The sequence below is a fragment of the Aedes aegypti genome, chromosome 3 (assembly GCF_002204515.2).
Source record: "Aedes aegypti strain LVP_AGWG chromosome 3, AaegL5.0 Primary Assembly, whole genome shotgun sequence".
Lineage (NCBI taxonomy): Eukaryota > Metazoa > Arthropoda > Insecta > Diptera > Culicidae > Aedes > Aedes aegypti.
The window spans coordinates 310,769,285-310,781,668 of record NC_035109.1 but is presented as its reverse complement, the minus strand read 5'-3'; the positions used below and the strand labels follow the sequence as shown (position 1 = coordinate 310,781,668).

General features: G+C 43.4%; 1 protein-coding gene across 1 annotated transcript in view; it reads left to right on the top strand.

Annotated features, from left to right (window-relative positions):
* The window catches only part of LOC23687966, a 68,116-nt gene that overhangs the window by 33,786 nt on the left and 21,946 nt on the right, over positions 1 to 12,384 (top strand). Inside the window, exon 5 of the mRNA XM_021850808.1 lies at positions 645 to 3,324. Within this exon, the coding sequence (XP_021706500.1) occupies positions 645 to 3,324 (2,680 nt within the window). The remainder of the gene's footprint in view (positions 1 to 644; positions 3,325 to 12,384) is intronic.

The window sequence follows — 12,384 nt, the reverse complement described above, 5'->3', positions numbered from 1 at the left end:
CAAGTATGTCTTCTCATACAAATGTTTAAAATTTTCAAGTAAATTTCCGCATGCTATATTCTTTTAGCATTACAACACAGATAACTTATTTTGCTTCTATTGATTTTGCTTCTAAACATCAACACAATACACATTTTGCAGTAGTTATTCAGGTTAATAGTTCACATAGAGACTGTTATGCCTTTATTTTTCAATATGTGACTGCATCAACCTCATGTTTTTCCACAACATTTTCAAACAAAATGTGTAAATTTTTATATGCATAGTAAAGTATATAGTAAAATGTTGCGACGAAAAAAGGTGCTGGTTCGAAATTCCATATGGGATAGTTATGCTTTTATGGGCAGGATAGCCCTACACAAAAACTGTCTTTAGCAAACTTGTTCATCTCGTCAAAATTTACAACTTTGCTGCAAATACCATCAAGCTATTCCTTCAATGTGTTTAGTTATGTCAGTTATAAAAAAATCATCAAAAAAATCACTTTAATCAGACCATTACTGCTTTTCAAGTTGAAGTCCACGTTGTCATCTGGTTTTAAATGTTTAGGCGTCCGGGATTTGGAAAACTGAATTTGAATGGACACCCTGTAAATGAAGATTTATTATTCATTAAATAACTTTCCCTCTATCCACTCTTACTAGATACTTGCGTCGCTTCAAGAAGATCAACCCGAAAGTGCTCAAGTCCTGGTGCCGGCAGATTCTCAAGGGGCTGCACTTTCTGCACTCGCGTGCCCCGCCCATCATCCATCGTGATCTGAAATGTGATAATATATTTATAACCGGTACGACAGGGAGTGTGAAGATTGGAGATCTTGGGCTGGCCACGCTGAAGAACCGGAGCTTTGCCAAATCGGTGATCGGTACGCCGGAATTTATGGCTCCGGAGATGTACGAGGAGCACTACGACGAGGCCGTCGATGTGTACGCCTTCGGGATGTGCATGTTGGAGATGGCCACGAGCGAGTATCCGTACAACGAGTGCAATACGCCGGCGCAGATCTACAAAAAGGTAACGTCCGGCATCAAACCGGCCAGTTTGGAGAAAGTGGAGAACCCGGAGGTGAAGGAGATCATCGAACGGTGTATCCACGACAAGAAGGAAGGCAGACCGACTTGCAAGGAGTTGCTCAACTGTGAGTTCTTCTGCGAGGACATCGGCGTTCGGTTAGAACCAATTTCGAAGGAAAGCTTCATTGCGAACCCGGACAACACCAGAATGGAGTTCAGACTGAGAATCATGGATCCCAAGAAGAGAGTCAATAAGCATAAGGAAAATGAAGCTATTCAGTTCGATTTTGATACGAAAGTTGACGATGCTGATGAAATTGCCAGTGATATGCATAAAAGCGGAATTCTGATGGAGGATGATTCGAAGACGGTGGCAAAAATCCTAAAGGTGCAGATTCAAACATTGTTGAAGGAGAAAGAAGAAAGAGCTAGGCAAATCCAGCTCGAAAAGGAAACCGAGGCATTGCAAAAGCAGGCAATGCTAGCTCAACAGCTCTATGCTAGTCAACAAAGTCAGGCGGAAAGCGAGGGGCAACCCCTGGAATTGCATGTTCCGCAGATGGTTGGAGGGGTCCCAATTCCACAGCTTCAACAGCAAGTTTACTATCAGCCTGCCTCATTGCCAACGTCGCAAGCTCAGCAAATCATCTATCAACAGCAAATGTCCGCTCCTGTTGGAAACGATCAGCTGATGCAAAACTATCAGAATCAAGTTGGTCAGTTTCTCAACCAACAGCAACAACAGCAGCAGCAGCAACAGCAACAGTTCCTTAACCAAATTCCTCAGATGCCTCCGCAGATGCAGCAAATCCCATGTAGTATACCTCAACAAACTCAACCCATTCAGCAGCAAACAGTCGTACAGGCAGTCCCGCAGCAACAACCTACTCAGCAAGTATTCATCGATGCCCAACAACAACAGCAGTATATCCAACAAATGCAACAACAACAAGCCCTTATCCAACAGATGCAGCAGCAACAAATTCCTATTCAACAGCCAAACGCTGTGCCACAGTTTGTTAATCAAATATCTCAACAGCAGCAACAGGTAATTCAACAGCAAATGCTTCAACAACAATTACTGCAACAGCAACAGCTGCAACAACAGCAGCAGCAAATGCAACAAGTTGCAATCCAGGATCAATTCCCCACGCTTGAGCAACAACTACAAGCAGTCCTTCCTATTCATTCGCAGCAGCCAATTCAACAACCTCCTCAGCAGCAACAACAGCATTATCAAACTCCACCCCAGCAACAGCAGCCTCAACCTCAAATGACCCACGGCCAATCCCTGCAGGCCGCACAGATCCAACAACAACAGCATCAAATGCACATTCAGCAGCAAATCCAAGAACAAATGCAATTGCAGCACAATTTACCCAACCAACAGATGGTTTCCAACGGACCGCAGCAAAAAATCCAGCAACAACAACAACCGCAACCATCACAACCGCAGCCTCCACAGTTTGTGAATCAACCTGTTGTTAATCACGTCCAACAACAGCAACAACAACCCCAACAGCAAGTGCCGCAACAAGTGATTCAAAGCCCTCCTCCTCAAATGCAACAGCAAATTCAACAACAGCAACAACAACAACAAATTCAACAACAGCAAGAACAACAAATTCAACAGCAACAGCAAATTCAGCAACAACAGCAAATTCAACAGCAACAACAACAAATACAACAACAGCAGATTCAACAGCAACAGATTCAGCAGCAACAACAAATTCAACAGCAACAAGCTGCAATTCAGCAACAGTTGTTCCAACAACAGCAACTCCAACAGCAACAACAACAACCGATTCCTCCCAAACCTATTGAAAATCAAATCCCGGAACCGGTTCGCTCGGAATCACTTCCTCCCATGCCGACTGAAGTCGTCCAGCAGCCGCCCCCAGTTCAACACCAATCTCTACCAGCCGCACAACAACACCAGCCGACTTTGGCGCATCCCACGCCCGTTCCAACTCCAGCTCCTCAAACCCAGCCGCAGTCGTTACCGCCGCAACCTGCAGCGGTACCAGTTGCGCAGCAAATGCCGCCTCTGGATCCCGCAGTCGCTCCCTCGAACAACGCTGCTGGGCTCCCTCCAGCTGCAGCAGGCCAACAAGCGGCCATTCCGAAACGGTTGACGAACGAGGGCTCGAAGAAGCGACGGAACTACCGCTCGACCGAGCGCAATCCCAAACTGCAGGTGCTCGGTTTCGAGAACAACATCGTCGAGTGCGAGATGGAGAACCGCCCGAAGACCATCACCTTCAAGTTCGACGCGAACAACGTGAACCCGGTGGAGGTGGCACAGGATTTGGTGAGTAGTGAATTTAATGTTGACAATGATTAATTTCCAACATTATTCAACGGTCCTGGGGTGGGGAGTTAATCAGCTGGCATAATTTCGAAGTATGTGAAAAGTAAAAGTCGTTGGCATAATTTTTAACTTTGTAAAGGCAGAGGGTCATTTTACATAATTTCAAACACTGTGAAAGAAGAGGGTCATTTAACATAATTATCATTTGGCATGATGAAACATTATGACATCACTTTAAACCTTGTGATTGTTCAAAATCTCCGTTCATAATTAATTTTTTTACTTTCCTAGTAAGTATTTCTTCCGTAAACTCGAAGCTCCATCTATGTCGGTCTTGGGCGATACTTCTACAGTTCCCCTAAACGTTTAGAGTCGCCAGGTTCTCTTCCACTGCTTACAGACAAGTGTCTTTGTGGTCTTTCACGAAGTCGCTGACCTCCTCCTGGTTCCCTGCTATATATTATTTTCGCAATTCTTTCTTGCAACATTCGCACTAAGTGACCAGCCCAATGAAGTCTGCCTATTTTACTCGCTTATTAATATTCGCTTCTTTACACTTGAAGTAACTCGTAATTCACGCGTCTGTGCCTAAAATCTTTTTCTAGTTTCCCACCGAGTAGTGTAGAGAACTATCCTAGGGCACTTCCATGGTTCACTTTGGCATGGGGGGTTTGCTCAGCTGAACTTATTTGCAATTCTTTGCGGCAACCAAATATGAGCTTAGTTGCTCTTAAAATATCCTCCTGCCGAAGTGAATCAAAAGTGCCAAAAACAGGCTCATTATTGTCCGCAGCACTTTACGCTCGAAAATAACGAAGGCTTTCCGGTCTGTTTCTGGAAGAATCGAAGTTTTGAAAAGGGCTATATTTTTCCGTTTGCAAGTTGCGGGACCTAAGCTGGTTGCGTAAACCGTTAAAAGCCCTATTCGCAGCCGCAATTCGTATTTTCACTTCGCGAGAAACGTCAATGTCAAGTGTCATAATTGTTTCCAGGTAAACAAACTCTCTATCTACTTATCAGCTCAAATAACACTAGGCCTACCTCTATCCCATCTTGCAACTATGTACTTCGTTTGGTAGAAATGATGGTCAGGCCCAAGACGGGTTCACTAAGGTGACACATTATGCTAACTTTGCGGAGAAAGCCAGAAAAGGTAGGTGAGGAAGGGCTGGCCGTTTTGTTTACAAATATCTGAGATGACTCTATGACACTACCCCGAACGCCTTCACTCCGAACGCCACTACGCCGAATGGGTCAAAACCCCGAACGCCATTACGCCGAAAGTATAATATTTTGAGATGAATAATTGTGGAGTATTGTGATGTGGAATTTCAATCAATAGGAAAAAAATCGTATGGAATCAAAAAAGGCATAGCCCTTAACGCACAGTAGGATCATCTTGAAGGTGATAGGTTCAAATCCGACGATCGAGGGCATATAGTATATTTGTACTTACCACTCAACATAGTTATGTAAAAATGATTAATTGACTAAGCTAACTCTAATTTCATAACTGTGGAAGTGCTCGTGAGAATATTAGGCTGAGTAGCAGGTTTTGTCGGAGATGTAACTGACGTTATGTTCCAGCTGGAATAGAGGCTACTTCTAAGTGTTTATATTAGCACTTCCACAAATATTAACTGAGAGCTTTTTTGTCGATTGATTTTCAATGTGTACATCGTGTAGCAGGTACGACGATACTCCACGCCCCGGGAAATTGAAAAAAAAAAACAAACATCCAAACCGAAAGGATCCTTGAGCGGTTGGATTCGAACCCACGCTTGATCTTGTTGACTAGTTGTGCATTTACCACTACGGCTATCTGGGCTCCGATTTAAAGTCAGGATCTTCCAGGAGGTTCTTGAACAACGTATTGCTGTGTCTAACAATTGTAACGAAAGTGGGGGCGAATTGATTATCCTTTTGGTGATTTGATCCGCTGGCACAATACATTTCATTTGTCAAGACTTTAGCGTATGTTCAAAAATTTGCACAACAAATTATGGCATTATGATTTGAATATGTTTCAAAGAATAACCTATATTGGAAAGAAGGCAAAATTTCTTATGAAATTAGAAACTATATGGGGGGTCCGTACCCTTGAGGTTACGCTTTCGCTTCATAAGCGGAAGGTCATGGGTTTGATTCCCAGCCCCTCCACAAAAAAACCGTCCAGCCACCAAAAGACGCCTCACGGAGGACCGTGCTTTGGGGAGCACATCCATCCTCCGTCAGTATCAGATGGTGACTGAGACAAACTGACCCTCTTCGCAGGCAGCTAGTCTCACTAACAGCAAAGCTCTCTCCTACCTGCTCGGTGTGAGAGTAAAAGAGTAGGAGAGAGTGAAAGTTGATGTAAATATAGATAAGTTGAAAATAGATCTGTATCGATAAAGAAGCTACAGATCAACTGATTCCGGAACAGTAGTGGCCACAAGCAGAAAGTGCCTTAAAAAAAAGAAAAAAAAAATTAGAAACTATGAAATTCCCAAAAACACTATTTTATTACGCTATTATTTCCTCGCTAATATTTGATTTGCAGTGACGACAATAAATGGTCGCCATCTGGGCCATTTGGATGACCAATTTTACCAAAATATGATCACCAAATTCCATCACCGTTAATTTTAAATTTTTGTATGGACCGTAACACTATGCAAGACCCCTTCCCTCCCCCTGTTGCGTTACGTAATATTTGAACGGTACATTATCTGTTATAGCTCAGCAATTGTCATCAAAACAGACGAAAAACAAATAAAAAAGAATGCTCACTCACAATCGTTTGTCCCAACTTTAGCGGATAGGGATACAATTAAAAGCAAAATTGTCATGACAATCACAGGGCGCAACATTGTTGCAACCTTTTAAACTCGCGATTAATCAGTTATTTTAAACACATAACCAACTTTGTTTGATAATAAATCTTCGAGCTGTTTAGTAGAATACCTATAAGTAGATGAAAAAACCGAATTTAGTACTTTACAATTTAATTCGAGACTAGTAGACTTACAGTTGAGGTCGAAATACGCGTGTCTGTCAAAGGGTACAAACTATAGTGGAATTAAATGGTAAAGTACTAAATTCGGTTTTTTGGAGAAGTCTGTAGCCTTGAGGTTACGCTTTCGCTTCATAAGCGGAAGGTCATGGGTTCGACTCCCAGTCCCTCCACAAAAAAACCCGTCCAGCCACCAGAAGACGTCTCACGGAGGACTGTGCTTTGGGGAGCACATTCATCCTCCGTCAGTATCAGATGATGACTGAGACAAACTGACCTTCTTCGCAGGCAGCTAGCCTCAAACGACTAAGGAACATGGCAAAAATGAACCATCGCAAGAGCAATAGATTATGGCCTATGGAAATCGATTGGACTAACAGCAGAGCTCTCTGCTACCTGCTCGGTGTGAGAGTAAAAGAGTAGGAGAGAGTGAAAGTAGATGTACATATAGATAGGCCTTTTCATGTGACAGATCCGTCTATGCATTTGTTTACATCGGTGGAGGACCGGTGCTAACACGGGCCTGTCATTTTCATAGAACTGTCAAAGTGCTTCCCGATCAGCTGATTTGAGACGTCATGTGAATAGGCCTATTAGTTGAAAATAGATCTGTATCGGTAGAGAAGCCAGAGTTGGTCGTTGTCACTATCAACGCTTAAAATTTGCTGATTTGTACAGGCCGACTGCGATTCGATTCGGATCATTCTATATCACATCAACATCATGCTGTCTACTCCATCACCAGTGCATTGATAGCGATAGACTATGGATATTACTGATGTGCTATGTTTAGGCTTAAATTAAGCTAATAAAATGGTAATATATCGGTACGATATTTTTGACAATGCTGCAGATGGACTGAAACTTTGTGTTGGTCACTGAAAACCATCAATAGCTTGGATAATTACCACGTGGTCACTCATTCTGCAGTGATTATGATCTAGAGTGCGGTGTCGCATCACTGCTGTTGGTTGTCAAATCAAAGCAATATTGATAGCTCGCAAGTGATATTGATAGTTTTAGTCAACCAGCCATCAGTTGATATGACTGATATAGTGCAACTCTGAAAGAAGCTACAGATCAACTGATTCCGGCACAGTAGTGGCCACGAGCACAGAGTGCCTTTAAAATAAAACATATGGAAAAAAAATAAATTCGTTTTTTTTCATCAACTTTCATTTTTTTCAACTTTTTTATTCATGGATGCTGTTCGATAATGTGTAAATATTTACCAACGCGGAGAAAGTTCTCGAAAATTGCAATTCAATGCTCAGAAAATCGCTGCGCACGTGGTGATTCGATCATTGTCATATTCTGTTCAAGTGGTGATGAACTGATGTTGCGGAATAAAATTAGAAGATGATAATGTCTTTGATGCTGCGTTTTGGATGACAATTTATTCACTGGTTATAGCCCATTTTTCATTCATTTATTTAGTTAACATCTGACAATGAATCAACAATGTCACGCCACAATACTCGGTTCGTGGCCGCATCTCTCCATCCTCGGTTCTGCCCGCGCTCGCCAAATCGATACGCACTTGATCCGCCCACCTAGCTCGCTGCGCTCCATGCCTTCTTGTACCAACCGGATCCGAAGCGAACACCATCTTCGCAGGGTTGCTGTCCGGCATTCTTGCAACATGCCCTGCCCATCGTATCCTTCCAGCTTTGGCCACCTTCTGGATACTGGGTTCGCCGTAAAGTTGGGCGAGCTAGTGGTTCATCCTTCGCCGCCACACTCCGTTTTCCTGCACACCGCCGAAGATCGTCCTAAGCACCCGACGTTCGAAGACTCCAAGTGCTTGCAGGTCCTCCTCGAGCATCGTCCACGTTTCATGCCCGTAGAGGACGAGCGTTTTGTACATGGTACATTTGGTGCGGGCATGAATCTTTTTTGACCGCAGCTTCTTCTGGAGGTCATAGTAGGCCCGACTTCCACTGATGATGCGCCTCGGTATTTCACGGCTAACGTTATTATCAGCCGTCAGCAAGGAACCAAGGTCGACCACCTCGAAAGTATCCCCGTCTATCGTAACACTGCTACCTAGGCGAGCCCTGTCGCGCTCGGCCCCACCAGCTAGCATTGTCTAGCACTACCAGTCCAACTTTTGCTGCCTCGCGTTTCAGGCGGGTGAACAGGTCTGCCACATTTTCAAATGTTCGGCCGACGATGTCCATATCATCCGCGAAGAAAACAAATTGACTGGATCTCGTAAAAATCGTACCCCGGCTGTTAAGCCCGGCTCTCCGCATAACACCTTCTATCGCAATATTGAACAACAGGCACGAAAGTCCATCACCTTGTCGTAGTCCCCGGTGGGATCCAAACGAACTGGAGTATTCGCCTGAAACCTTCACACAATTTTGCACACCTTCCATCGTCGCTCTTATCAGTCTCGTGAGCTTCCCAGGAAAGCTGTTCTCGTCCATGATTTTCCATAGCTCTACGCGGTCGATACTGTCGTATGCCGCCTTGAAATCGATGAAAAGATGATGCGTTGGGACCAGGAAGGCTGTGCTGGAAGTAGGTGCTACGAATGGCCATATGCTTGGAGGCGGCGAAATCAATTAGTCGTAGGCCGTTTTTGTTCGTCAGCCGGTGGGCGCTGAACTTTCCAATCGTCGGTCTGAATTCCTCCTCCTGGCCAACCTGAGCATTTAGATCTCCTATGATGATTTTGACGTCGTGGCTTGGGCAGCGGTCGTACTCGCGTTCGAGCTGCGCGTAAAAAGTGTCTTTATCATCATCAGTGCTTCCGGAATGAGGGCTGTGCACGTTTATTATGCTGAAGTTGAAGAACCGGCCTTTGATCCTCAACTTGCATATTCTCTCATTGATCGGCCACCACCCGATCACGCGCCTCTGCATATCACCCATCACTATAAAAGCTGTTCCCAGCTCATGTGTATTGCCGCAGCTCTGGTAGATGGTATGGTTACCTCTAAACGTTCGCACCATTTATCCCTTCCAACACACTTCCTGCAACGCTACGATGCCGAATCCGCGGTCCTTCAGCACGTCGGCGAGTATGCGTGTGCTCCCGATGAAGTTGAGAGATTTACAGTTCCACGTACCGAGCTTCCAATCGCTAATCCCTTTACGTCGCTGTAGTCTTCGCCGATTGTCCCGGTTCGTATTCTCTCGTTGATTATTCGTTGCTTGATTTTTTACGGCTGGCTTGCACTGCACATACTCGCATAACAGTCCCATATTATATGGGATTTCCTATATAAATGGGACTGTTATGCGAGTATGGGCAGTGCATTGCCTGACACCAACCCCCTAGATTTCCGGAGGACCATTCCCCCTAAATGTTCGGAGGACCATAGTGCGCAGTTTAGCTTAGAGTCCTTCTCTGGCACTCGGACGATGATCAGCCGCCCCTGACATGGTGAACAGACGCTGTTGTGAGCCGCTCCTAACATGCAGTACAGACGCTCAAGGTTTGCAGAAGCAAAAGCAATGCTATCATTTTGCAACAAAGATATCTATCAACACCAAACCAAAATGTATTCCTCGAGAATCTTCTTAAGAACAATACTCGACAGTTTTTATTTACTGTATGGCCCTTTATAATACGGTAAAATCAACAAATGTACATGGAAGTCGCATAATAATGAACGCACTAGGGGTACCGGGGGCAGTATGGACACCCGGGGTAGAATGGACACCCCCTGTATCTTTGCATAAGCGAATACTTTTACACTTTAAATGCAAACAATATTTCAGTTGCCTGTCGGAGGAGTAAATTATCCACTAAAATTTCAGAAAAATTGTTCAAAACATTGATTTTAAATAGAAAAATTGAGCATGTTTTTATTTGGTTCTAAAATTATAACATTCACACCTCACCAAATAAGGTTTAAGAGGCAAATGACTGCAAGTTGACCAATAATGTAGCTCTTGATTGAATCTTCAATTATTTATGCTATATTCAAAAACATAGTAGATTTTTTTCTGGTACTTTAAGACATTGAAAAACTTATATAAAAATTTCTTATACTGTTGGGGCAATATGGACACCGGGTGACAAAGTAGAGCTGACACTTCAAAGAGAAAAAAAATATAGCTTCAAATACAAAATTATCCAAAATAATTTAGCATTCAATGCAATGATTATAAAGCGGAACCACAAATCAGTTGAAAATCGTCAATTCTTGATTAAAACTAACCTGGAGGCAATTGGGTTTATTCTACGACTGGCGTGAGGTGACAATTGTCGGTCTCGTATAGCGAGGTGACAATTCTCGACTCGAGTGAAGTGACTCTCCATTTGATTTGCATGGCGAGTCACTTCACTCGAGTCGAGAATTGTCACCTCGCTATACGAGACCGACAATTGTCACCTCACGCCAGTCGTAGAATAAACCCGAATATTGAAAGCATCTCTACGAAAAATGTCGTAAATTGGTTTTAATCATGTTTCCAGTGGCACAGTGGCCTGTCACTATGGTTTCTTGAATATGAACTTCATTTCTTGAGGTTTTGAGAACGATCGCAGGACAATTTTCCTATAAACATTAGGGTGTCCATACTGCCCCATTGGGGTGTCCACTTTGCCCGCTAGCTTCTTGGCGACTACCAAATATAAGCTTTTTTTAAACCTATTTTTGAAAACAAAATATTTTTTTCCCAATTATGCAACCATGTTTAACAAATGCTTAAGAACTCTAAAAAGCATACTGCACATAAAAAACAGTATAATATTCATGTCCTCACAGTCAAAATAAGCAAATTCCTTAGGGTGTCCATACTGCCCCGTGTTCAAATCGTTATATCTCAAAATCCAGATAATATAGAAACTTGGGGTCTTTAGTAAAGTTGTTCTGGAGTTGAAGCGTTATCTGATGGTACCTCATTCAATTCGGAATTTGACCGCTAGGTGGCACTAGTGGGCATGGAAGTTTTACTTTTGTTTTGCAGATATCTCAGAAGCCTGTCTATTTAGAAAGATGGCGTCTTCGGCAAAGTTGTTTAGTATGTTAGGGACTATCATTGTTCGAGCTAGTTGATTCAAAAATTTGCCACTAGGCAGCGCTAGTGAGCATGAAACTTTTGTTTGCAGATATCTCAGGAGCTTGACCACTTAAGCCCTCAGTACACTCTTTGTCAAGTGTGCAAATTTTTCCACACGCATAAACTAACACTTCAATATCCACTTGACACTTCAGATGTTTTGTCATTGTTGAGACCGATGTTTGCATGTTGGTTTATGCGTGCGGAAAAATTTGCACACTTGACAAACAGTGTACTGAGGGCTTTAGAAAGATAGTGTCTTCGGCAAAGTAGTTCAGTGGCTCAAGGGCTATCATAATTTGAACCAAAAAATAGGATATTTTGCCACCAGGCGGCGCTAGTGACCATTAAATTTTTTGTTTTGCGGATACTGCAGGATCTTGACTTTTTAGACAGGCACCTTCGGCAAAGTTGTACACAAGCTCAGGGACTGTCATTATATTACAAAATCTCGAACTTTAAGGGTTAAACAAAGAAAGAATTTGAGCTACTGAACAACTCTTCCGAAGACGCCATTTTTCTAAGTGATCAGGCTCCTGAGATATTAGCGAAACAAATGTTTTATGCTCACTAGCGCTGCCTGGTGGCAAAATTTTGTATCACTTAGCTCAAACAATGATAGTCCATGAGTTACCGAACAACATTGCCGAAGACGCCATCTTCCTATGTGGTCAGGATCCTGAGATCTGCGAAACAAAAGTTTCATGCTCACTAGCGCCGCCTAGTGGCAAAATCCCGAATTTCATGGCTCAAATAATGATAGCCCTTGAGCTACTGAACAATTTTGCCGAAGACCTCATCTTTCTAAGTGTTCATACTCCTGGGATATTCGCAAAATCAAGGGTGTTGTACAAAGTACAACGCGCGACTACTCGCGTTACAAAAATTCGCGCGACGACTGAAAGGTTAAGGTTACTCGTACCCTAGCCATTACCGCGAGGAGGCAGGGATAGGAGTTGCTGGGCTAAGGACCGCACAGAGGGGTCTATTTTATTCCTTCAGGTACGCGAGGTACCAATGGTACGCCATGCCCAGCCAGTTACCGT